This window comes from Tyto alba, unplaced genomic scaffold (assembly GCF_018691265.1).
Source record: "Tyto alba isolate M040663 unplaced genomic scaffold, T.alba_DEE_v4.0 Super-Scaffold_13, whole genome shotgun sequence".
Lineage (NCBI taxonomy): Eukaryota > Metazoa > Chordata > Aves > Strigiformes > Tytonidae > Tyto > Tyto alba.
This window is the reverse complement of record NW_024881275.1, coordinates 45,453,761-45,481,485: the sequence shown is the minus strand read 5'-3', so window position 1 is coordinate 45,481,485 and position 27,725 is coordinate 45,453,761. Positions and strand designations below refer to the sequence as shown.

Here is a 27,725-nt window from a genome sequence, read left to right as displayed (position 1 = left end):
CATTAACACCATCAGCAAACATTAGATATTTAATTTAATTATCTTTCTCTCCCTGCCATCTGTAGGCCAGCAGACATGACACAGTAGATCATTTCAATTTCTTCCAAACACTGTTTTTGTAGGTCAGAAGTCCATTTGTTATTCTCAGTTTAAATAACTTGCAGTGTCATTAATTGTATTTTCACTTGGCTGTTTTGGCACTCGCCAAAGGACACCCAAGATTGCCTGCTCACAGTTTAAAATACATGGGTACCCATGTAGGCCGAGAGAACAGGAAACCTAACCATAGGCATGATACCTTCACCTTGCACACAGCCCTGGCTAGTTACATTTATCGGAATGCTCAGGTGAGTGCTTAAGTTTAAGTCGGCAAACAGTCCCAGTGACATTTGTCCCGGGTTTGAGTGAGTGGTGGGGGTTTTGGTAGCCAGGGAAGGGGCCTGAACATCAAGGAGTTTCATACACTCCTGACATGTCAATTTGTTTGTAAGTTGGAAGATCAGCTTCCTTTCAGGGCCTAAATGTACACAGGACAGGGAGATACATAGACACAGTGACTTTAGAACTGTGTAGGAGGGATTAGATCCATTGTTCTATGAGCTAAGGTCCCCTCTTAACTGTACAGGTGATTTTTCTAGAGCTGGCATCTGCTCTTTGTCCTGCTCATGGCTGCTTTCCCTCCAAGTCTGTGATGAAAGCTTTTTATCCTCTGGGGATTTGGCTCAAAATCACCAGCAGCAACTTTTATTCTTCCCTGTCCCATGCATGCAGGTTCCTGGGATGCATTTAGGGAAAACTGCCTACGCTGAAGCAAGTTAGCATCACAGTCTATTCTTTGGATGAGAGCCCTCCAAAGTAAACTTGTTGTTTTTACAGCTCAGAAATAGCTGGAAACACTGACACTGGGCTGCCTCGAGAGCCTTCTTCTGATGCCCCTAGACAGCACAAAGTGCCTAAATCTCCTGACACTGCAGGAAGGAAAGCAAAACTTCAAACTAAATGATGATACAAATCAGAGCAATTTCTGGGCTACTTCATTTGATGGTGGAGATGGCAGAGCATGAACAGCCTCCTTGCCAAAGCACTGAGCAGCCGTTGGTGCTGGAGAAACTCTGGTGAAAATTTATGGTTTGGCATCTTCGGGTAGAAGCATCTTAGACAAGTGTGGAGAGGCTGTAGACTTTGTGACAGAAGACAAGGATCCCAAACACTTTTTGTTTATGCAAGTATCTGAAGACCATGCAAACTTAATTATTTTTCAAATGTCCTCCTGCCAAGCTCACAGTGGCAGCCAGCACTGAGCACAACTCATCACAGCAGCAGTCTGACCTTTTGGGAAACAAAAGGGAAACAGGCACAAAAGACTCAAACTACAGGCCCTGGACAGAAAAAGAGCTGTCTAGACCTCGCAACTTACTTCAGCTTTGATGGCACTTGTGTACAAAGTCAACTTGAGGGAAAGCCATGGGAGCCTAGAGTGAACCATGGGAAGCATTTAAAAATCCACCCTGGGACTAAGTCATCCTCAGCTATCTTCAGTGCCCTGGGAATCTCTCTTCAGCACCTCCCCTCAAGAGGAATCAATGTCACTGGCAGCAACTGTGCAATTATTTCCATACCTTTGAAATAAAATGCCTAGATGAAGCTGCTGCTCTCTCAACAGCTCTTAGAAATTATATTCCCTCCCTTGCTTTTTACTGTGGAGAGCAGTGAAGATGACATTCCCTTATAACCAAGCTCTGCCTTCATCCTGCTGTTAGGCACAATTTACACTGCAGCCAGTTCCCCTCATGCACCCTGCCTGGAAGCTGGAGGCAGCCTGGTTATTGCCAACAGCTTCTACCAGTCAGGTGTAAGCAGGAGAAGGGATGAGGGCAGATGGCACTTTGGGGGTGGGACAAAGAACACCAGCAGCTGAGAGATCAGAACTGACATGACCCTCAAGAGAGACCTTGCTGCTAGGATGAGTGCTGACCATTTTGTGATAGGATGGGCCCTAAACCTACAAAGAGGGTCCTCACCCAGATGGTCTTCCTTGTAACAGTGAGGACAGAATGGGGCGAGAGACACCCTCACGCACAGATGGGAGAAATAAGGCATAGCAGTACCAAATAACATAACAGTGGGCCTGGGTTAAAAGGATAATTGTCTATTTTAAACCCTCTTCTCTGACCTTATTTCAAAACCCCACCACCACCATCAACCCCATTATTGCTCAGAAGTAGTTTCCCAATTTCTGACCTTCCTGGCACTCCACACAGCCAGGAAAACCTGTGCTCAACATCAGTTTCACTTTCACTGACAATTAGTTTCTTTTTCCTTCAGTGCATTTTATCACCCAGCATTTTCACTTAGCCTTTTCTACATTTACAGCATCTTCTCACATGCTGTGCACAACATGCTTAAGAAAAAAAATCATATTTAAATCAAAATATATCAACAACAAAAATAGATGAGGCCAGGACTGCTGGAATCTACAATGTTAAGTCATGCAATAAATTGCTCAGAAGGTTGGACCAGAAGCCTGACAAACAGAAAAAAACCCCACCCAGTAATTTCTGCATTCATCCCATAGCTTTTGGTTGATCTATAGCATATCTTTCAAAAAAGATACTCATCCTCACCTCAGATGCTGTGAGTGACAGCAATCATCCACACACACAGACAAGTCCTTCCTCCACATAACTGTCTTCACTTTTAAAATCAGTGCCTTTTAACTAACCCCACCTGTGCACTGGCAGCTCCATTTATCCTCTAGAGCTCCCATGAAGAATACACTCTTTACAGGGTGCTTTATACCCCTTTATGTCCCAGTCCACTCTTTCCTAGAACAGGTCCAGCTAGCAGCTTTCATGTTTCCATGTTCACTTTTCAAAAGCTTAGCTACTTTTTCTCCAAAAGTAACTTCTCTTGAGATGACCAGGACACTGCTGTAAAGCTGGTATGGTTCACTGCGGAAGTACTGCAGAGAACAGAAACAAGAAGGAAGCACTGGCTACCCTGGGACATGGGTTTTTACAGGTCAAATTGTTCCCACTGGAGGGGGAAAGCTCTGCATGGGAAGTTGCTTTTCTGTCCTTGCAATGGGACATGTTGACCTTGGAATCAGCCTGCTGAAAAATTTTTCTAATACCACTTTCTCTCTGAGGGTCTCTCAAATCCTACCAGTGACACTCCATGAAGCATGCAGGTCTGGCACAGTGGCACAACTGACACCTTCCCCAATGCCCTTCATCCCCCCATCCTCCCACTGTGGAAATGGCTCCTGCCAAGGATCTGGCTGCACAGGACCAGTGGGACAGCAATGCGCATGCTAGCTAACAAGACCACCCCATCTTTCTGTCCTTTTTGCAATAGACATATCAAAAATGCACATGCCCTCCAGGAAATCCATTTTCACAGAGGGGAGGGAATCTTTTTGCACACCAAAAACCAGGGCAAGAGACAGGCTTCTGTTACCTATATGTTTTTCTTATCTCTAGAATGACCATGTGTCAGGAAACATGGTAGTTTGACAAAAGAAGTTAGACTGAGAGTCAGGTCACATGGTTACCGTGCAGGGATCACACTGATGTGGTGTGACCATAGACATGCATATACTGTAGGCTCCTAGGCAATAAGAACTTGCTCTAAGACTGAGCTTGTTCTGCAGAGCAGAATGTGAAGGATACAGATTGCAGCTAGTCCTCGAAGGACTATGAAGATACAAACAATACCAGTTTATCTGGCACAATTCAAGGCTACATGCAAAAGTGTATTCCCAGAATAACGGACCCTGTTTAATTTACTGGCACCCATTCCAAATATAATGCAATAACTCAGAGCAGTTTTCAGTGCCATTTCATATATGTGCTGGGTTTGGGTGACGGAGTTTTTGGTAGTGGGGGAAGGGACTATAGAGGTGGCCCCTGTGAGAACCTTCTCAAAACTCCTCTGGCTCCAAGTCAGACCCACTCTGGCCAGGGCCAAGCCAATGAGCAAAGTTGGTTGTGCCTCTGTGATAACTTATTTAAGAAGGGGAACCTGAGAAAGGGTTGGGACTTGTGAGGAGGAGTTATGAGAAGGACTAACACTCAGGTCAGTGGAAGGAAGGAGAAGGAAGGGAAGGAGGTGCACCAGAGCAGAGAACACTCTTGTATCTCGTGGTGAGACGGCAGGGCCACCCACTCTGCCATCCATGGTGGTCCACAGTGCAGCAGAGGCCGACCTGAAGTCTGTGGAGGAGCCCACACCGGGACAGCTGTCTGCACTTAAAAGAAGTCTGGACTCTGAGGGGAGAAGTGGCCCCCACTGTTGTAGTTCAGCACTGGGGAGCATGGCAAAATGCGGGAATGACCCATGCTGATCCAGCATGGGAATGGCTGCATCCCATGGGAAGGACTCACCTGGAGAAGGTTCATGGAGGACTGTCTCCAGTGAGATGGGAGCCATGTGGAACAGGGGAGGAATGTGTAGCATTCAATCCACCTCCTGAGAAGGAAGGAGCAGTGACCTGACTGTGACCCCAGCCCCTGCCCCCTGAGCCACTGCAGGGGAGGAGGTAAAGAGATTGGGAGCAGAACTGAGCCAGGAAAGAAGGAAGGGGTGGAGGGAGCTGTTTTTGGATGTGGTGGAGCTTCTCACTGTCCTACCTTGTCTGTTAAATGTTGGTTTTATATTGTTTGAATTAAAGTTATATTTGCTTTTCTTCCCTCAACAAATCTGTCTTTTGCCCATGACTGTAATGGGTGATCCACCCCTCCCTGTCCTTCTCTTAATTCCCAAGCCTTTTGCTTTATTTTTGTCTTCCTACTCCTGAGGGAGGAAGGGATGAGTGAACAGCTGCACAGTGTTCAGTTGCCCTCTGGGCTCAAACCACGACAATATACAAGTGCAATATAATATTGACAGAACAGCCCCTTTTTTTCTCCTTTCTAAATCCAGTGGACTTCCCCAAAGGAAAACTGAAGAGTCTGTCGGTGTAGAAGCCAACAGTCCTGCTAAAACATCATATATGCACAGAATCTCACAAAACTGGATTTAAAATTTAACTCTTCTGTCAGAATGTCAGTGGGAACAACCTCTGTCAATCACCTCTGAAACTGAATATTGCCAAGGACTCTGTTTAGTCACCTCAAGTATGCATTCATGCCTCTGTAACTGTCTTCAGAGGGATTAACCATTAGCCATAGGACGTGGCATGTGGTTGACTCAGGGGTGAAATGAAAGCTGTTAATGCCGGAGAAAGGCATTGAGCAAGGCTCACTCTGAGTCCAAGTCTCAATGCCAAGCCCAAACTGCCTGACCTTGGATTCCCACTGCTTACAGAGGTGGAAGGACCATCAGCTCATAAAACCTGAGAAAGATGCACAGAGGGAATGAGAAAAGGCTCCCAAGCAAACTGACACAAATGGACTAACATTTCTCTTTTCCTCCATGAGCTGTGAAGCCTGTGGACTCCTTGTCAGAGCTAGGAGTTGTCAAGTGGCCTACAGTGAACAAACTATGTCATAACATGGTTGATTCCTCCCCAGGTCTAATACTCCCACTGAAAATTACAAACGGAAATGCAAAACCAGACACAAGTAGTATTCTTTGCACAAGTAAAAGACTAGCAGTTACTGCAGACAGGAGGTTATGTTAAAGATCCATATATGTCCCTTATGAAATACCTTGTTTTATTTTCCTTTTATTTTCTCTGTTAACAGAAATAGAGCAGATGGGAAGGATGGGAGGAAGGACAGATGGATGAAAAGGAAGAAGAGGAGAAAAAAAAAGAGGAAAAGGAGGGAGGGAGAATGGGAGAGAAAAAGTCAATGATGGGGAAAAGAAGGGACGGATGAAGAAAAGGACAGAGAGGGAGCCATAAAAGAACAGCAAGACAGCTGGATGGAAAGGAGGAAGGCAGGAAAGAAGGGAGGGATTAAAATAAGAAGGAAAGGAGGAAGGAAGGCAAGAAGAAAGGAAGGGGGAGCGTCTGGGAGGAAAGGAAGAAAGGAAAGAATGAAGGAAAAGAGGAGAAAAGCATGCTCATGCCCTGTGACCTCACACTGGACGATTTAATATTTGTATTACATGGGATCAGAGCAGAGTGTTTGCCAGGGCCTAAGTCTCCTTCACATCTTCTCTACCAGTTTACCTGCCCATCCACCAAGCTTCAGCACAACTTAACAGCACCGCCCACCCACCCACCCACCCCCGCCTTCATTTTCAGGAGACTGCTTTCCAAGTCGCCATCCTCGCGTCACCCTCCGATGTGGTGAACTCCCCGCAGAGCCAAAGGACTGAAAAACTTCCTCGCGAATCTCCCACGCGGCTTAGCCCAAAGACCCCCTGCTCTGGGGCTGCGGGCAGCTGCCACCCCACCGCCCCCCACGCAGGGCCCGGGGAGGCAAAGGGTGCGGGGGGCCGGAGCAACCCCTCCTGTCCCCGCCGCGGACAGCAGCGCGCTCCCGCCGCACCCTCTCGCGGCCGCCGCCCGCACCCGCACCCCTCCTCGGGCCCTCTTCCTCTCCCTTCAGGTCACCGACCGTGTTTCTTCTTTTCATTATTATTTTGATTATTTCCGTTAGATTTACGGCAACAGTTCCGCGGACGCCCGCGCGAGCGCGACATGCCAGCAGGGCGGTCCTGGCACGCCCCCCGCCTCGGCTGCGCCTCTGCCGCGCGCCGTCTGCAGCCCCGGCACCGACACCCTGAGAAAATTTACAGCCTTCCACTGTAAATCTTCTCAGGCTGGAACAAGACCTCCCGCCGCCCCACACCACCCCAGGACTCCGTGTATTCGAGAGAGCAACTGAGGGTTAACTGAAACACCTCAAGCACATTGAAGGAGTTCTCTGTGCAGCTAGAGTGACTCACACAGAACACTGACACTTGGTTTGTTTTCTTGTATCATAACGGAACATGATAAACTATCAGTACTGTTAAAAGCACCTTCACTCTTGTTACTTTTGGAATGTTAACAAAACACTGATTTGGTAAGAATTCATAGCATTTCCAGATCTTCTGACACCCTGTGACACAATTGTTTTTCACTCTTCTGCTCTTGGTTGGAAGTACCTGTCTCAAAGGACTATCAGGTGTTTATGGATAGATTAAAAGGGGTAGGTGGGGAAGTGAGATGCTTGGAAGAAAGCTTTCCACAGTTCAGCACTTAGCTTGCCTTACTTTAAGAATAACAAATTGCCACTTAAGTGCCTCAAGTAGAATCTGTTGTCAAAGATGCTTGGTGGTTCCTCTGTGATTTTTGTGGCTAAACATTCATGAGTACCCAAAAAGTTTTTTTGAAAACCCGGTGGCTGGTTCAATAGATGACATGAAAAGTGAGCTGCCCCAAATATAGTGAGTGCTGAAGTCTTCTGAATAATTAGATGCATAAGATTTTTTTTTTTTTAACTTATAGATAGCTGTTTCAAACTGTTTCATTCAACTTTTTTTTTTTTTTTTTTCCTACTTTTCAGCCAGTGCCTTTTCAGAAATCCAAGAAGAGAAGCCCGCAATTGCAAACAGACAAACTCAGATTTGAGTGTCAGCTCACAAGCTTTGCCAGGGATTAATGTTTTGAAATCCTTGCATAGCTTAGCAGATCTTGGCATTTCTATACCCAAGATAAAAATTTTGTTCAGCCTTCCCCAGCTATCAATATTTGCACAAAGTTCAGAACAGTTTCTGGATTTATTTCATATGGGGAATGTATTTCTACACACATGCAGTATTTATTGGACAACTGTACTGGTATGTCCTCACAATTTTATTTGCATTCCCATAGCTACAGTCAAGTAGTACTTGTAGTGTTAAATTTAAAAAGGTTGAATGGTGACTAATCTCATTTATTCATAAAACATGAACACACTTGCATGCTTTTTAAAGGATTCATTCTCAAAATTGCTCTTGAAGATTGTGTGGAATGTTTGGAGCATTCAGGCATTGCACACAGGTGGAGAGGCTTTCCTCCCAGAAAAATGTACAGGCATACCAGCAGCACATAAATATTTTGGCCTGGAAACATCAGAAGAAGTTGTCACTCCTAAGAAATTATTTTCCTCTAGAATTGGACAAGTTTTACCAGAAATTACAGCCCTCATTCCATCTCCAAGGCTGTTGTCTTCAATACATGCTAAAATATTGACCTACCTTCTGACCTCTCTTTATGAATATTGAGTATCAACTTAAACTTAGCAAGCCTCAGACTGAACTCTAATCCTCCCAGCCAAGCCCTGACCTACAACTTGGTCTTTAATATGTTCTAGACCATTTCTTCCTCTGTCAACTAAGCCTGCTACCAGGATGCAGTCAAAGGTGATGCTCAGTCAACCCTCCTCATCTGAACTTCATGCTGTTTATTTTGTCACACAGTCTCAAAGCTCTGGCATTTTATCTATGTCTAAATTAAATTTCTTTCCAGGAGGTGCTTATTTTCTATGTCAATGACCATAACCTCCATTCTCTGGGCTCTGCAAGTGCAGATGTATTCAGAACAATGCTGCTGAGGTCACGCTGAGGTCACCTCACTGAAATTATGATTGGGACCTATCTTTGTTGCTCTTCCCTCTTCCTCCACAACTTTGTCTTTCTGCACTACATTCTTGCAGATCCTTGCTCTTCCTACCACTGCTACTGAACTAGAGAGTGGATGACATAACCCAAGTGGATGACATAACCCACAGACACAGAGTTCACTGCTCTGGCAGCACTGTCGGTCTTTGCACACATCAAGGTATTTTTCTCAGAAATACTTTGTGTCATCTTATGTCTTGTCCTCTCAAGCCTCACAGTCTTTCCCTCCCCTTCACTTCTAAGCAAAAACCACCTGAATACTTACATTCCCCAAGATGTCTGGAAATACTTGACAAAGGGGCTGGGCAGCTGATGTGCTTGTGCACCACCTTATTTACCACAACATAGCTCTTTCACAGAGGCATTTTTCCTGGGCTGATTCCTTTTTCTCACTTCACTAGCACCACCTTATGTGGTCCAACATGAAGGCTGTGCTGGCAGAAGGTGCAAGGGCTGACACAGTGGGCCCAGACCCAGCTGTGAGGGGAAGGTCTGGAGACCTTGGTTCACAACATCAGCTTCCCTGCATTAGGTTTCCCTGCCCAAGCTGGATGTATTTTCAGTGTGCTGGTGATGCCTAGGAAGCCCTGCTGGAAAATTTGTTGAGCCTGTCTGTATGTTCCATTGGCATAGCAGTTCAGTGAAATCACGTGGAGAAAAGCTGTAAGCTTTTGTCCATGTGTAATACTCTCTCCTCCGTTTTCCACCCCCTGTATTATCACTGTCCAGATTGCCCTGTTGAAGGAAGATACAATCGCTCTAGCCTTGACACAAGCCAGACAGAATCAGTTTGTTCAAGACCACTTGAAATTAGGGGTGGAAATGTTATTCTACATAATTTTCGTGACAAAAAATCCATAACAATATGGAACGCCCTGAATTTTTGTAAAACAGCCCAGATTTCACCTGGGCAATGGAAAACATTAAGATGTTTTTTTTCTGTTACCACTGTGCAGCTGAGCAGAGGCTAAACTTGCTAAGGTTTTTTTTTCTAATAACTCTCTAACTTTCTTTTCCAACTGTAATTCTGGAGTCCCCAGATAAGTTAGACAGAATATAGTAAAGAAATATTTTCTCATACACTTTTTTTTTCCAAATAATAAAGCTGATTCTCAACCTAGTGACAAGTTACCAAAAAGACAATGCTTCTGGACCCAAGATTGAAGGGATATGTGGTATATGTTGACAGACAAAAGCAAGCTAATCTGAGAGAAGCTATGATCAGAAAAAAATATCACTAAATGAAATACTCAAGACCTGCTAAGGCCTTCTGTGCTAGTACATAGATCTTAAAACCGATGAGTGGCTGCAAGACAGTTTTTCATATGGAAGAAAGACCATGAGCAGATGCAAACTACTGACAGAGGAGAACATGGAAGAGAAGATGACAATTTCTGCCAAAATTCAATTTAAGAAGACACGTAACTAAAAAGCAAAACTGTTTTGTGACCTCTAAGACTGCACATCCTAAACACATCAACTGATCATCAGGTACATCTGAAAAACTGTATTAGCAAAAAGGAGAGACTCTGGTCCCATCAAAGTCAGAAATCCTTCATGTCATCCCTAGTAAGTACTGTTAATCAACACGTGTGGCTAAGTTAAGCTCTAATTTGTTTGAACAAAGAGAATAAGACCACTGCATGAAATGTAAAGCTGGTTTTTTTTGCTACATTTTATATTAACCAATCTTCCTGCTCTTTCTCTCCTGAAATATCAGTTCTTGTTCTAAGTACCCCCAAAACCAGAAAATATTCTTGGGTAACAGATTGGATAGAATTTATAAATGTAACATTGCCAGCATGACATTATTTGATTGTGAGTCAAGTGTAGTGATGTCTAATGTTGTATTTCATTCTCCTTTTAGATGCCACACCTGCAAACACTACGTGAATTAGCTACACATGTGAATTACCCTGCCACATACACTCATCTTGGAAGGAGTGGGATTTTAATTACATAAGATAGAAGAATGCTTAGTTCTTGCCCACACAGGAAACTTTTGACTAGTAATGTCAGGTATGGATGAAGGCAGTACTCTTTCATAGCAGCAAAACACACTGGCACTTTGGAGAACTGAGGTATGCACTTGCCAGAAAAAAAAGGACTTTTTCTGGTTCAAACGCTGACATATTTTGGTTTAATATGGACATGAGCCCTCTGGAGTTTTAGCAAAGCCTTAGAAGCTAGGCATAAGCTGAACCCTGCCTTGGTGAACCTCAGCCTACACTTGCCACATTTCAGATGAAACTCTCACCATGGCAGACATGATCGGACTGCAGCACCAGAAGTGGGAATTAAATACACATGGATACCTAAACTTTAGGTGATATATACCTGTGAGGATCCATCAGAATGCTGTTCTGGCTCCCCCCATCAGAGAAAGAAGAGTATCTTCCCAAAAATCTCTGCCTAGTTCAGAGTCAACTTGGTTGGGCTACTCAGAAAATATCCTGGTTCACAGCTCCTTTTCCTGCTCCCTCAGCGCTGGCACAAGTGCCCAGCCCAAGGCATCTGGGTTGTCCTGTGCTCTGCAGAGAGCTGGCCCCATCTTCATGAAACTGTCCTAGCTCCTGCAGTGCAGCAATCCTGCTCCACTGGAGGTGGAAAACTGTCCACAGAACAGGAAAAAGAAAGCTATCCTACAAGAATGGGATGGGATGCTATGGGACTCTATGGTGCACAGTCAGAAAATGTGTGTATCCTTTACACTTCCTCAACAGAGCTTTCCTGTCACAAATTCTCCAAGATGCCACTGTCCTCCTTTTTTCTACGTCGACCACAAAAACAAACCAAAAAACTCCAAACACTTTAAACAGCCCAGCTGTCACAGATAAGTTTCTCAGAGGTTTTAATGTTCCAAGAAGCAGTTAGTTTTAGCAGGAGATGCTCACAATGCTCGCATAGTGTAACAACGAGCAGTATTATAAAAATCCAGCGAGAGAGACAGGTCAAAGGAAGAGTTTGTCTCTAGCTTGGTGTAACAAACCTCACCTGCTGTACTTGAAATTCATTTACATCCACCACTGAGCAGAAGGTTGGTGAGCTCTGTCTCCACAAAACACAAGGAAGAAGAGGATGCATTGGGCAGTGCTACTCTGTAAAGATTATTAGCCCAAGGGGGTACCTGTTGCTGCTGAACCACACATATTCTCCCTGAGGGCTGATGGTTAGTCTAGAGCAGCACTGTGTTGGCCATAATGCACTAGGAAATATTAACTTAGGTATATTTAGAAAGTTTTACCCTTTGAGTCCTTCTGTTTATTTTGCTCTTTAGGGGGAGGGGGAAGATGCAAAAAAAGCTCAAATCAGGCAACCAACTGATTTTCATATGCTTCTTTTAAAACAATTTCCCACAAACAACAAAGAATTCAAATAAACAGATAAGCTAACCACTAACTCAAGTTACACATTGCTGTTACAAAAAGCTACGTTACTGCTAGGCTTTCTGATAAACTAGGTGGCATAACACAAGCTCTCTAGGAAAAGCATCATGTGCTCATATGAGTTTGTACAGCGTTAGGAGTCTTGACCTTGATTGGGGTGTTTGGCTGACAGAAATAAATAACTACTTAGAGTGAGGCAGCATGTTCAGCTTCAACCCTACCTTTGGGTCAATCCACAGAGTCCTGCCTCTGTGGACACCTACAAAGGATGAGGGTATCCCTGGCACGAATCCTTGCGCTTAATACTGGGAGGCATAAGAGAAACAACACGTGGTGCTAAGCAAGCGAAAAGTCCTCTCTGATCATCCCTGAGTAAATAGCTGCAAGTTTAGACAAAATACAGCACAGGAAAGTTTGCCATCTGTTCAACCTAGCTAAGTGATTTCTGGGGAAAGGAAGGGACAGAAGACGTGTTTTGTAACAGGAGAGAGAGCTCGACGCCCTCCAAAAAAGAGGGGAAAAAAAAAAAAAAAAAGAAAAGAAAGCAACAGCTGACCGAGAGCCGCTCAGGGTTTCGGGGCCGGTGGGAGGGAAGGCGGCTGAACGTCCTGGCCGCGGTCGGACAGCCGAGAGGCTCCCAGCAGCGCCTCCAGCCCCGCCGCTCCGCGGGGCCGGCAACTCGGCGAGCAGCCGCCGCCGCCGCGGGGCGCGCAACCCCGCCGTGCCGTGCCGTGCCGTGCCGTGCCGTGCCGTGCCGTGCCGTGCCGTGCCGTGCCGTGCCGGGCCGGGCCGTGCCGTGCCGGGCCGTGCCGTGCCGTGCCGGGCCGTGCCCTGCCTTGCCTTGCCGGGCCGGGGGCAGCGGGCGCCGGGGATGCGCCCGCTGCGTGCGGAAAAACCGCGGCGGGTCCGCGCAGGGCGGCCCCCGCACCTGCCGACGGGCTTACCTGTGGCGGACCCTGGCGCCTCGCCCTCCTCCAGCGGAGAGGGCTTCTTGCCGGACCCTTTGCCTTTCCTCCCCTTCCTGCCGTTGCTGTCTTTTTTCTTCTCGGCCATCCCGGCTCGGTCCGGGACAGCGCTCCCCGCCGCCGCCGCCGCCATCCCCGCAGCCGCCCCCTCCGCCGCCGCCAGCGCTGTCGGCTCTCGGAGAGCCCGAGGCTCCAGCATCGCTCTTGCCCGCCGCCGCCTGGGACTTGGAGCCGTGAGTTCCTGGGAAGTTTTTGGAAACTCCTCTCCGGGCCTTTTTTTTTTCCCCCCTTTACCCCCCTCCCTCCTCCTCCACCCCCCTTTTTTTTTTTTTTTTTTTCTTTCCCTTTTCTTTCCTAATAATAATAAACTCCAGCCCACATACACACCCCCTCCGCACACGCCTTACTAATGCCCGCCCCAGGCACCGCACGCTTGCTCTCGGGAGGAGCCTGCACGGCCCCCGGCCCCGGCCCCGGGGAAGGCGCAGGAACCGCGGCCCGGGCGGGGCGGGGAGGGGCAGGGCAGGGCAGGGCAGGACAGGGAGGGTGTTTTAGCCTGGAGCCGTCACGCCGGTAGGCAAGACCCGCCGCTCGCTGCGAACGCGGGAGCCGCCGCCGGCGGGCCTGCGGGCACGGCACGGGGGGGAGGCGCGGAGCCTCTCCTGGGGGCCGCGGGTAAGCCCCGCGCAGTGTCGGGAGTGGGGAGAGAGCGAGAGGCGGCTGCGGCTGCGGTTGCGGTGGCTCCGCAGGCTGCTTGTGTGCTGCCACTTAGGCACCTGCTTAAGCTGCGGCTTCCCGTGGGGTTACCGGCGGTGCCGCCCCCACGGCGGTGGCGGATGCTCAAGGGCAGGAGGATTTGCAAGGCTAGCGTGCACTCCCGCACCTGGTGCTTTACGATGGGATCCTGCCCCCGGGGAGGACGCACTTACAGTCCCTATTCTCAGCGCGGGTCCATTCTTCTGTATCACAGAGCTGACCCCAGAACCGCCAGTTCTCACAAATCAGAGTGGGTCAGGTGAAGCCTTGCTGCAGTTCATAGATGGAGCAGCACCCAGTGCAGCCGTACCTGAGACAGCTTTAAAGCAACTGGTAACGGTGTAAATGCACCAAGTGAAACTCTGCCGCCATCTGGAAAACTTGAAAATTCTGTGTTGCTCAGCTAACCTGAGCCATATACCCTGCTGGTGCAGATAACCATATCTGTGGGTGATGCGCTCACACCATTAGGTGGGAAATGCAATACTCTGAGAAGTTACAGAAAAGATCTGCTTAAAATCTCACAATAGAAAGCTTTCTCTGTGTGCTTGGAAAGGTCATGCAATGTGAAAAAAATGGGACCAGAGAACAAAACTAAAGATTGCTACTTCACAGTCCTTAGTGATTCCTCATTCTCTTGAGGAGAATATTCTGCATGTCCCTTAGGCTGCAAAAACATTTACAATGATCACCATGCACAACAGATGCTTTATAATTGTTTTTCAGTATTGTTTGATTGAAAACATTCAAAAAATCTTCCTGAGTATAGGCCCAAAAAAGGCAAAACACTCCAAACCCAACTTATATTGAGTTCTTAATCTTATGTGACTGAAAGTTTTAGGGCTCAGTTTTAGAGTTCAATTTTTTCAAGATAGTCTACTGGAGCAAGAAGCTTTTGAAGAAAGGTGTGATTAACCAGTGATATTTGGTTTTGAGCATACAAACTTTGAAATAAACAGAAAAAACCCAATGCTCGTGTAAATTGTGTCTCTATGGTAAAGTAAGAGGAGTGAGCAACATCAACTTCAAAACAATAAGGCAAAAAAATAGACTTCCTAAAGTGGCCTGGCGATACAGCATCAGTGAACGAGTCAAACAATGGGGGGAAAAATGAAAGACAAGGGTAAAATTCTTGACATAAAAAGTTCTAGAAGATGCCTGCTGCACGACATATTTGAACAACATTTTGGATTTCTTGATACACGGCGTTATGACACCCTTTCTCAAATGTGCTGAACCGAAAATGAGGGAATAAGCCCCAGGCAGGGTGGGGAGAGAAGGCCAACCTCACGGAAGAACAGCTGGAGATGGGGAGATATTAATGGCAGCAGTAGCTCGGTTTTTCCTTAAGGGGTCACTACTCAGCAAGGAGGGAGCCTCCTCCGGCAAAATGTAAGGGATAGTTGGGTATCACAGTGTACTTTTAAATAATCTTAATATGACCTGATTTTCTGTACTCTGCAAAATCTAAATGCTCAAGGTAAACATTACCTTCACGCCATGTTCTTCAGTATCAGATCGTCATTCCAGGGATTTATCAGCATCGAGGCGCAATGAGCAGGACACAGGATGGACCCCCACCAAAGATTTTCTTTCTGAGGGTGTGATATTCTGAGAAGGCCCCAGGAGGAAATGAAAGCCTGAAAATGAAACGCCAGATTCCTGACTCCCTGGCAACTTCTCTGTCAGAAATGGGAAATTTGGGGGAAAACATACCAGAAATCTGCCCCAGAAATAAGCCTATTATTCCCAGAAGGAAGACTATCATTAATTTTAGACAATGTGTCATAGATCAGCAGCGGAAAGCTGTGATTTACTTCTGTATACACTGATGAGAAAGAATCATGCATCACTTTTGGCATGTAAGACTGTTTCTCCTCCTTTGCTGCCACCAGCTGTGAGGTACTTCAACAGAGTGGGTAGCAGCTGATTTAACACCATATTAAAACAGCTGTTTTCTCCCCTCAGTTGCAGTACTGTGGTAGAGAGTGAGCCTGTCAGAGACCAGTCAGAAAATGTACAATGTACAACAATCTTTTCTGGTGCTAGAGCACAGCCCAGTCTACTGATCTCAAAGTACTTTATTAGTTCCTACACCCAAAGGCCAGTTTGGACTTCTTGAAACAGAAGGATACAATGATTTATATAATTTCAGTGGAGTGGGAACCATATCTCAGACATGTTGTACAACCTCATAAAAATTACAGTTACTTGAGGAACAGAAGTCAAACTTTCCTGTTTCATCATAGGACAGGTAGAGAAGCGCTGCCTGCTTGTCACCAACACACACACAGTGTATGGAGTTTTCACTCATTCACCTCCTTGCTTTCCCTGTGTCAACTTCTTCAGCATAAAAATAAAGTTCTGCCTATGCCCAAACTCATCTAGCTGTTGGTAGTCTGCCTACTCCGGACCTCTGCACTTTGTGCAATTATTTACATCATGTAAGGTGAATGCAGAACACTGCTAAGTCTAATTTTTACCCTCATATAAACTTCTCTGCAAAATGCAATGCAGGGCAAAAGAGACAGATCAGTAAACAAAAATAAATAAAGTGCTCCAGAGTAACAAACAGTTGAACAAAACTTTCAACAATCTGATTTTCTTTTGCTTCTAGGCTCATTTTTACAAATACACTGGCCATACAAAAAGGGCTTAATTACAAATACTTTGAGAATCCAATGCCTTACCTGGAGAGTGTAAAGTGTTTTAAGGCCCTTTTATTTTTTTTTTTTCCTTCCCTTACAGAAAATGCACTCATTTAACAAAATCAGTTCCTGTATTAATAAAATACATGGTTTAACCCTATTCTCAGTCTTCTCTTAAACTGAGGACTTCCGATTTCTCTTTTTCTCCATTTGGTATTCCTTTAAAACCCATGAAGACAAGTGGGAAGACAATCTGCATAAACATCAAAACTGCTTATATCTACTCCATTGGTGGCAAGAAAAGAGTGAGAAACTTCAGCACAAACAGAATTAAATGGGAAAGCTGCATCCTAAACACAACTGTCAATAAAACATATTCTTCTCTTAAGTTGGACTTGAAATTTTGTCAGCAGCTAAGCACTAAGTCTTTGACATCTACTCATCTGAGTCAGGACAGCAGTAGCTTCTGTTCTACTGACATTTTGAAGATGCAGATCTTGATTACACAAGAGTATCCTAACCGTGGTTTAAAGGTCGTGCTGACAGGCCAGCATTTTGGCAACAACAGCAATCGTGACAGGTGATGACGTCCCATTAACGTCTCTTTCAGGAAATGGTACATTTCAGAGTTGTTTGTACATGTCTGTATATATGTTGCTACAAACAAGACCTGATAGCCTCAAATTCACCAACAATTTTTACTGACTCAATCTGTGAAAGCTTGGGAAACTGTCACAAGAGGAATGGATACTTTAACATTTACTGTTTCAGAACTTTTTAGGTCATCTAATCACAACTGCTAGCCCCATTACTGTGCAAGACATTGATACTGTCCAGTGTGGGATGAATGAAAAAGTATTTTTGTGTTGTTAATGGGCATAAGCTTTATCCTCCTCAAAAACATACCAGGACAGTTTCTACGGGCTACTACACTACTGACAAACATCACTAGTTATAGCCAAAGATATGGCCACTGAAAATAAACTAAGTGAAAAGGCATGGAAGGTGAAAATCTATTAAGAGAAATTATTTTGGCAGCCCCTGTTTGAAACCAAATTCCTCCAGCGTGGTCAGCACCGACAGCTCTCTCACTTCACCAGTGTGACTCCACTGACCAGTGTTCAGTCCACATGTTGTACTCTCGTGGAATTGAATCCTAATTAATTTTTTAAGTGTATATTGAAACTCCATTAAATTTCTGGGTGGATATTCTAATTCAGACTAAAAAATTCTGAAATTAAGTTCAGAGCAATTTACTTGGGAAGGTAGTGAAGTCTAATCATATTAAAAGCACCTTTGATTAAAAATGCCAAAACAGAGCTTTAATATGGTTTAACAAATTCACATTAAATGCATAGCTGTTTTGTATCCAGACTGATTTTCCCCACTGTGGGCAAGACTTCAGTGGCCAAGCATGGTGATACCTGTCATCCTGGTGCACTCACAAGGGACCAATAGGCCTTCCAAATTAGACTGACACACTCTGGGGATAATTCCATTGTTAATCTCTGCCCCATTACAGACAGAACACATTCATTACCTCCATGGTGACACATCTAAGAAAGGATGTTGGTCCTGAGACCTTCCAAGCACATCATCACCAGTCTCAAACTGCACCCTTCCTGGCGAGTCTGGTAAAGCTGTTTCTGAATCTGAGCCATCAAGCTGCACAGTGATGTCTATCTTGCGTGGTCTTCTCCACCATGAGAGTGGTGGAGTTGTGGCCTCTCTGCTTCCCTGTGATCCCCTTCCTCTGTAACAACGAGCTGGCCTGTCCTGCAGTAAGTTCACTGACAGAGAGCATAGGCACCAGCACTGTCAACCTGCCCTAATGCAGGAGCAAAAATGATGCTCCCAGAAGGGTGCAATTAACCAAGGTTTCTTATTATCTCAGTGTCCCTGACTAAATCACTTGGCTTGTCTGATGGGTCCCCAAGGGCTCCATTTCATGCTGCCTTTGCTCCACAGGCTCTGTGAAGAAAACGGCTCCCAGATGGAGTTTATCAGTGCAGCACAAGCACTCTGGAGTGTGTTTGCCTGCGCTATAACCTGAGGTTGTTACAGCCTTCTTCATGAGATTATCCCAGTAGCATGCAATCTCCAAGATATGTCGTCTTCAAAACACTGTGGCTGTGTGGCAAACTTACTAGCTTCTTTCTTTACAGAAGGAGGAAATGAGTTAGAATTGAGAGGGGATTTAGACCCAGCAGCTCTCAGCGTTGGAGCTCCAGATGCTTCATGATCTGGTCATCAAAACAACATCCTGAATCAGGCACACAGGCTCTACACTCAGTGCCTGAGGAGTGTTCAGTGCCCAATGGTGGGATTCACAACTGCCATGTCTACTAAGCAAGAAACTATTGATGTGTTAACAATAAAACAAGATGTCTCATTGAAGCTTAAGAGACTTTCAATTCCATGCTGCAGAGAGGTGTATGTGAAAAACAAACAAACAAACAAAAAAAAAAAAACAGAAAAAAAAGGAGAAGGTATTTGAAAATTATTGCAACAAGGACAGACTGCCTCCCTCCTGCCTGTGCTAATAGCCCAGTGTTGGAAAATGTCCTCTCCCCAAAAGGGAGAAACCTGAGCTTGATTCCTTCATCTGCCTGAAGAGATGCAAGTGCATATCTCTCACCTCTCAGGATTTAGTCAGGCTCTTAGGCTCCTTGGCCAAAAATTTTGGGCTGGTAAAATACTTAAGAGAGCAGGAACTAGAGTTGAGACCACCCTTTCTTTCACATAAGCTCTCTGATCACTACCATGCTTTATTTGTCTCTGGCCCAGAGTGTGGTGGGACAACTGTGACTGGGTGGGCTGAGGGTATTCTCTCTTCTCTGGGCATACCAGTAGGTCTAGCCCCATAGACCAGACATGCAAATGTAATGCACACACACATAGCCCTAAGTCAAAACTGATGTGATTCAATTGGGATTTTAGATGCCCATGAAAATCAGTTAGATGAGCAGCAGTAAACAAATATATTGCATATTGAGAGATGACTCTCTCTATGTGGGCTTTGACATCTCCATAACTATTCTTATTTAAATTCTAAGCAAAAATGGATAAATAGAGTGTTAGAGAGGATGTACAGTCACTCCAGTTTTGTTTTAAGGTCTTTCATCCAGCAAGATAATTCAGATCTGTCTAATTAAAGCCTGAACCAGTGGTAAGATTCCCTGATGTGCCTTATCTGTGTAAGAAATATATATCTATAGCTAGCAAGCCTTAACAGTTTAGCGCAGGCTGTAAAAAATTTTGTGATTAATTACAGTGTCACTGGTTAAATCCGTGATTTATCAGGCATCATATTAAGCACAGGAGTATTTCTATGGCAACTCCTTTGCTTAAAGCCAGGCACAGATTTAGGTACCTTTGAGAAATGGAGTTTGGGAAAGGTTGTTCTTTCAGAAAGTTTTTGTGCCTTTTCCTTTCTAAGTAAGTAGAATTTTGGGTAAAATGTGTCTGATATACCATTCCTCCTATCAAAGTTTCTCAGCTGCAACCTTCACTGAGAATTTTCTATGAGTAATACGTTGTTTTCACTGAGTTGTTTCAGAAAGTTTCATGCACTTCCCATCACATCCAAGCAGAAGATAATTTTGGTAGGCTTGCCTCAAAAAGAGAAATATGGTGTGCATGGATATCATTTCATGCTGTGAAATAAGGGTTGAAGTGAAAGGCTAAATAGGAAACTAGTCAAGTGGTAAATTAAAGCCCTGGGAAATCCAGTTATTTCAAGCCTCAAAAATAATGTTTTGAAATTGTGATAAAGGCAGTGCACTGGTGGGTGGGGTGTAAGTGGGATGTTACCTGCAGAAGGGCCAGAGCAAAAACTTTATTTTGTCTGGTTTGAGCCCTGCCAACTGGTGGGCATGGGGGTGGGGAATATACACCCCAAATACACCTGGATGCTCTGTAGTTACCCTAAGAATAGGGTACCTGGCTGACAAACAGGAGCTAGGAGCAGAAATCCAGAAAATTTCTCTCAGTTCTTGTAATCTCCTTTAGGACCCTGCTCCTGGCCATTGTTAGAAAATGGATAGTAAACTGGATGGGAATTTAGTTTGATCCAGTATGACCAGTTCTGTGTTCTTTTGCTTTGTATGCAGTTTAACAGGTGCCTAAGGTTTCTGGTCATCATGAGGCTTGATCATATTTCTCAAAGTGGTGACTTCAATGATTTGTAAGTGAGTGCTGGTTCAGAGCGGTTTATAGGAACTTGTTCCTTCTTTCCAGACTAATTACTTTCATTTTTTTTTCCACAAGTGTAGGGACGTGGTGTGAAGTCCCATTGCCCTATCCTGCTGCCAAAGTTAGGGTGACTGGACCTCCATGGTCACTGTCTCCTACTTCCTTATTTTGGGGCATCAGAAATTATGAATCTATACACCTAGTAAAAGATTGCCAAGCGGAAGTTAAAACAGTGTTTTAAAAATATGTTAATTTTTCTTATCATGGCTTTGAAAAATCATGAATGAAGGTATTATGGGCTGCTTAACGGTGGTGGGAAAATTGAATTCAGCATAAAATATCAGACAAAGGGCTAAATATAACTCCTTGGCAAAAGGTGTGGTAAGGAAAGTAGTGAATGTAGTGTGAAAGTTGAAGAGAAATACAGAGGTCAGGTCTCTGAGGGTAGAAAATTAGCACAGTTCCTTTGAAGTCCATGGAAACAGTGATTTGCATGCCTGAAAATTTGGCCTTAACATATCATGACTATTTCCAGATGAGTGCTGGTTTAAAACATAAAGATAGCAAATAGCTTTGCTGTTTGCTGACTAATTCCTCCCTTTTATAAAGGAAGTGTGAATAGGGAGTCAAGCTGGAGACCCTCAGAAATGTAAGTGCTCTGATGCAATCAGGCTGGTGTGACTTCCTCTGTGGATAAAACTTTTTGTGAAATACTCTTTAGACAGAACTATCTCCAGGTCCTCAGGTCATACACACACACACGCGTGCGCACAAAATACAACTCAGGAGGTGCTGTGGGGCCACACAGATCCTGGTAAACACACTACTTTAAAACACTTGAAGACCTAAATACATGTATATTTAGGGTTCTTTTGGATCACTGAAAAATTCCTACAAGCTGTGCCTTGGCTACCAAGCTTCAGTGCTTAAAAATACAAATAACTGGGATCTGGGTACTTCCCTTTGGGGAAAAGTTTTTTAAAAGCTTTCATTAATCCTACCCCTATGAAAACAATGCAGAACTCAGTTGTCGGGGAATAAATTGTGTGGTGCCTCTCTCACTAAATTCTTTCAGGTGGTTTTAATTGACTCGTAAAACATTCAAAGCTGAGCCAAGACAGGAATCCTATTCTCTAAATGGACTAGCCCTGTACAGTTTGCTAGTAAAGGACTGAAAGTTGTGGAATCACCTCACCAAGGAGAGAGAGAATGTATTTTAATGACAATGCCTCCTGCAAGTTTATTCATGAGTTAAAATTAACAATGAACCTGTTATTCCACAAGATCATACCTTTGTTTAGGATAGAAAGACTGAAGATATGTCAGTTATAAGGAAGAATATGAAAGTGCTATTTGATAATTCTATTGCTATGTGTAGCTCTATGCTGGCCCATTATGCAAACCCATCTAACCCTCTAGTTTGCTCCTGAACTGTTCACCACAGCTGCTGTGGTAATCTAGAGTCACAATCTCAGCTATGTGACTAGTCACCTAAATCACAAAGTTTGTGTTCTGAGATAGGAATGTAACATTTATAACCAAAACCAGGGTCTGAACCTAATAATGGGACTGACAGCAGCCACTATTTGAGAGTGCATACCAATCTATATTCTCTGTCAAGGGGTGTTAACTATTCCTTCTTTTGCCGGGTTTCATTCTGCATCAGGTCAGTGACAGTCAGCCTCCTATTAGCATTCCTTATGTCTGTCACTTTAATTGTGTGGTATCTCCAGAGAAAAAGACTCTATAGCGAAATCAAAAAGAATACAATCCACCAAATCCTGATGGTTTGGTAAGAACTTGTCATTGAAACCATGGAGGGGTCAACAGTGCATGAAATATTCTGGGATGCGCCAATAAACCGATGTGTTCACACCAAGTGTTTCTACAACAGTGCCAGTGTTAACAAATTACACAGAGAAAACAAAAAAAAGACATTTTTGTCAAGTTTCTTCACAAGGTATTAGTTGCCCAGGGACACTGACCAGAAAACCAACTCCAAAGGACCTTGTGAGACTGAACAAGTCATCCAAGAAGAGTATCCATGGGGAATGCACACTTCCAATACGGTACATGAAGACTTACCACAACATGTGCGGTTGCCTTCTCTCAATCTATAACAAGTAGCACACACCTTCTCTTTCAATATTGCTGGTGTGCTGTTATTGTCAATATTGTCAATATCCTGTTAACAGGCAGTGAAACAACATCTCTCCAAAATGAAATTAATGTCACATCACAAAGACTGAGCACAGCATAAAGAAATTCAGGACAACACGCCTACTTGCAAATACTAAACTCAGCTGTACAGTTTTCAGTGATGCAAGGTCATGTATGCAACAAAACAAACCAGAGGCATTCTACTCTCAGCCCATATTTGCAAGGAAATTGGAAAAGAAAATACTGCTGTGATACTGCTGTGAATGCAAAGCCCTGGGAGTGTGATGGAAAGCTGGATATTTTGCTGAATTGCCTAATAAACCTACAGAACCACTCATCAACAGGCTGATTTGTAGTAGGGAAAAGGAAAGAAAGAAAAAAATAAACAGCATAACAAAAATTCATGTAAATGTGAGGTGATTACAGCAAGGAATTTTAGTGCCATTCCATAAATATGAGCAAGAAATGGAACATGAGACAAAGGCAGGGAACAGGCAAGAATATTGTCAGGAAGGGAACAAAAGCCCCATCACTTCTTTACTCTCTGATAGAGTCTTAAAAAGCTAGGATGGCTAGTGCCATTGCACTGTCTTAGAGCTTCCATTTCCCAGGATGCAGGATGATCAGTGCTCAGCATGCCACGCTGCCCTGCAGGTTTCCCCATATGCTCCTTTCAACTTCTGGAGGTAGAACTGGAGTCCTTTGGAGTTAATGGAGGGGAAAAAATCAGGTTTTGCCTGTGTTTCTGAAACACCTTGGGCTGGCCCTGGTCTGAAACCTTACTAGAGCCTCTCTGTACAGACAAATACCATTTAACAAAGTGCAAAGTAATGGATAAAGAAATCTCTTGTGTGCGTGGGTTGAATTGCAGTCTGCAATGGCAGATGGTCCAGCAGGTGCATGACTTGTCTACAGCAACAGGATGCAAAACATATTAAAGAATCTGATGAAGTGTCTGATGGTCAGGGACACCTCAGTCACGTTGATACAGATCCCAGTGTTCTGGCAAAAATAAGTAAGTGAGTAACTGTCCCAAGTAAAGTGCTGAGAGCTAGATGATAAGCTGAACTAGTTTGGAGAGAATAATTAGCTAGCAAGAGTTGCTGTAGTAAAATTAAAATAGTTAAGGAACAGCAAAGCAATCAAATGCAAACGCTATTCCCTGTGAACAGCAGGGGAAGGCAGGCCTATTTTTGAAATGTAATTTTTCTGAACATATTGTAGATTCTCAGGTAAACTAATGACTTTGGCAGGCTGAAATGTGATGCAGAAAAAAAAAACCCTGTGCTGTCACTTCCCATGGGGTAGCAAAGAGAGTGCCCTAGCACCCAGGTTGACCCCACATACTGCAGCCTGACCTGCCTAAGGAGCTGGATGGGATGGATGCAATGAGGAGAATGTCTGAGGATAAAAGTACCAACATTCATCAGCTCTTTGTGTCTTAAATGTTTGGGGAGGAGGGTTCAGTCCTATGTGTCTCTAGTGTACCTCTGTACAAATGCAAAATTTCCTCAAGAAGGGGAGAGCCCTGAATACTCCTCCAGCAAATGCCCACCCTTGCATGTCCATTTCTTCCAATTGTCGGCTTGTGCACTTGGCCCTAAGACAGCTGGTTTGGTTTTCCACGATCTGCAGAAAACCCCATTTCTCCTTCAGAGAGGAAATGTTCTCAGCTTGGGAATCACTGAGCCAACTTCTCAACCCCAGTCTGGAAGCTGCACCCACTCATCCAACAGAAAAACTGACCCATCCTTCAGACATTGCATATTATGTTTACAGGTTGTGGTTACATTTAAAGCAGTTTATATTTGTTCTTACCAAATGAAAATGTGAAGAATTTACAGACAAGTTTAAACAAAGAGATGGGATCTGAGTCAGCTTCTTCAGTCATCAATGGTTTTACATGGTCAATTAATTACTATTAGCTCTAACATCCATGAATGCCTTCTGGTAACCACCAAGCAAATGACAGCATTCACCTCCAAGAAATGTCATCAGTTCTTGAAAATATTGTCAGTGGCACCATTCTCTTGATTTAACTGGAATAATTCCTAGCTTTTAGTGTCCCTATAATGACTCCCTATTGAAGAGAGGTGGAAACTCAAGCATGATGCAATGAAGCAATTTGTTCAGGAAAGCACATTAAAGATATGGCAGAGCCATAAAGATGCCAGATCTTCAGAACATTTTTCCAGCAACATGCAGAACACCACTTTATCTGAGATCTTTACTCAGAACACAAGATTTGGTCTGTTTGTCCCTTTCAGGCTGTATTGCTGGCAAAGTCAGGTGGTCCCAGTCTGAGACAGGACACTGGAGCATTTAGGCTCTACACACTAAACCTGCTCTGGCCCTTTTACCAGGCTGTGCAGACAGGGTTCCCCACCAAATGGTCTTACACATAATATACCATGCCACAGGCCACAATCTTTTTGAGAAAGGCTGGCCACCCCAATTAATCTTAAAGGGACATATCTATTGCTCACAGAGATCAGAGGGAGCATATATGGGCATTGTACCATCCACAGAAAAAGTCATTGATAGGAAGTAAAAAAATCTGGAGTGGGGGTTTTATACTGTGCTGGACTAATCATACGTCACTTTCAGAAAAGTTAGTGCTCACTGGAATAGGTGAAACAGGGAAAACAGGTTTTGTTCCCTTTTCATGGACATTGATTCAAGACAGTGCTGATTTGACCCCACTAGTACTAAATACCCAGTAGCGCCCAGATGGCCAGATTCTGCCCTGGGGTGGCATCAGGTGACCCCCAGCGTAACAGCAACACCAGTTCATGGACTTAGAACTCACGGTGCAGCCATTTTACTGTCTCTGAAACAGCGTCCATAGAGGTTGACTGCCACTATAATGCAGGCTATGGATGACAGTATGCACAGCAGTGATGGCTCATCCCCTCTTCCCTGTTCTTCATGTACAGTCTCTCTTCCACAGCCCTTTGATGCCTCTCACCTTTCTTGAGCCTGGACATGCTGAAGGAAGTTATTCCAAAATCTGAAGTTTGGATGTTTGGAGCAAATACAAGGCTGAAAGCAATCAGTAGGGCTGTAGAAAGAAGGAGATGCCATAAAACTTCCAGTCGAACAGTAAAAACAATAGAGTATTTTATTGGCGCATAGGCATTGTTGTACTATCACTGTTTCATGGACAAAGAGGCGCAAAATTTGGAGTGCATTAAACAAGACTGAAAGGACATGAGAGCAGAAACGGACTACCCCAGTGGAGTATTCCTTGAAGCCATCTTAGTGTAGCAGACAGGACAATGGAGTGGAGGTAAAGGGGTTGGGAGATTACAGAAGAAAAACTCTCCCTGACCTTGGCCAGTGCAGGGTCAGGGTTTCAATGGATTAATCCCACTCAGGATGAGATCCAGAGTTACAAGTAGATAAGTCTGCACACAGCAGGGCTGGTGCTCCACCGAAACAGCAGACTTCATGCTAGGAACTTCTGGGAATGGAAAAGAGAAGAAAACAGAGAACACCTCTCTGACAAGCTTGGTTTTCAGACACGTTTTAAAAACCTGTGCAGTTCTTGTCCCTTTATTTGCCCTGGGTAAGGTACAGAGAAGAGCAAGACAGATGGTTGAAGGCATGCAGTCTGGTGGATGTGGTGAAGTCCCATGCACTCCACATAAGTGAAACAGAGGAGGTGATTAGGGAATAATCGAAGTAGGGAGCATCAGTAAAACCAGAGCGCAGTAGTTTCAAACACAACACCTATTACTTTCAAACATGAAAAGCAGTGCTTTTTCACACAACATTTAGCTACTTACATTTGGAACTCCTTACCACAGGACATCGTGGATGGTAAAGGTTTACATGGAGTTCAAAAACAATCTAATAAACTCATGGAAAAAAAGTGATTCAGGAGCTATTAAATCTAAACATATGACCCATGAGACTCAAGTTCTTGGAATTTGGGAAATCATTCCCCAAAATCCCCCTCCACACACCTCCCATGGCCTTATACCTTTCATCACTATCGGCTGTTGGATAGTCTCAGAGGCAGGCTAGATGGCCTTCCTGTCTCAGCTAAGCAAGAGAAGTTTAGGCAAGCCATGTTCTCTGTGTCCTTGTTTTTGTTGTGATCCAGCTTGTCTTTTTTTTTTTAGTCTGTAAGTTTTACAGTGCAAATGGATTTCCACAGGGGAAAGAGGGGTGATCCCCTTGGCTCAGAACCCATTCAGCCCCATCCAGGCACTATGTCCTGTTTGGGGCCCCAGAGAGGAGAGACAACAACAAACCAGAGAGGTTCCAGGAGGCCACAGGGTTGGTGGAGCCGGAGTGCTGTCCTGTGAGGAGGGGCTGGTTCAGCCTGGAGCAGAGATGGTTTCGGGGCACCAGACCACACCTTGGCAGTGCCTGGTGGGCAGGGGAGGACAGCAGACATAAACAGAAGGTAGAGAGGTTCAGGCTGGAGATAAAGACATACTTCTTCCCCATGACAACAACCAGGCAGTGCAACAGGATGTCCAAAGAGGCTGAGCCTTCTCCATCCTTGGAGGTTTTCAGGACCCAATAAAAAAAGACCTTGAAAAGCCCTGGGTAAATTTCCTCATGCAGAAGACTGTCCATTTCCACTGAGCCATCTGAGCCCAAAGATAATGTAAATGCTAATGAAACACCATCAATTCAGTGTGTAATTTCTCTTTGCTTCTGAAATGTATGCATGCAGGCCTTGGCATTTATACTCATGTGAAAACAAAGATTAATTTCAACTTCCTGCATAACAATAATTACCATTAGACCTCTCTGTCCCTGTCTTAACAAAGAAAAGTACATTAACTCTGGCAAAAGCAGAGAGGAGGTTTGCAGCTGGTGTAAGTCAGTGCAGCATTGTTGAAGCCAAAAGACTGCGCTGAGTTGTACCCACTGAAAGTCTACCCCTACACACTTCAAACGTCAATTCCTCACCTTTCCCTTCTGCTTATATCAGCATCACTATGTGATCAGGAAGGCCACCCGGGTGTAGCACATCAGCAGTGTGCTTGCAATAGATGATGGGCAGGGAAGCTGCTTTGCCCATGTGCAAGGGTGTGCTTGTGCTCCCACCGAGAGAAGAG

The 27,725-nt window shown here is 44.5% G+C and overlaps 1 protein-coding gene across 10 annotated transcripts in view; it reads right to left on the bottom strand.

The window, feature by feature from the left end:
* The window catches only part of NRG1 (neuregulin 1), a 419,616-nt gene that overhangs the window by 174,899 nt on the left and 216,992 nt on the right, over positions 1-27,725 (bottom strand). For 6 of the 10 annotated variants that reach the window (XM_042787798.1, XM_042787796.1, XM_042787800.1 and 3 more), the window contains exon 1: positions 12,869-13,153. The exons of 2 other annotated variants lie outside the window; for them this stretch is intronic. In XM_042787798.1, coding sequence (XP_042643732.1) covers positions 12,869-13,088 — 220 coding nt within the window. In that variant the 5' untranslated portion in view covers positions 13,089-13,153. Of the gene's footprint in view, positions 1-12,868; positions 13,154-15,136; positions 15,154-27,725 lie in introns of those variants that run through there. 2 more of the 10 variants (XM_032997904.2, XM_042787797.1) reach the window with 2 other exon arrangements.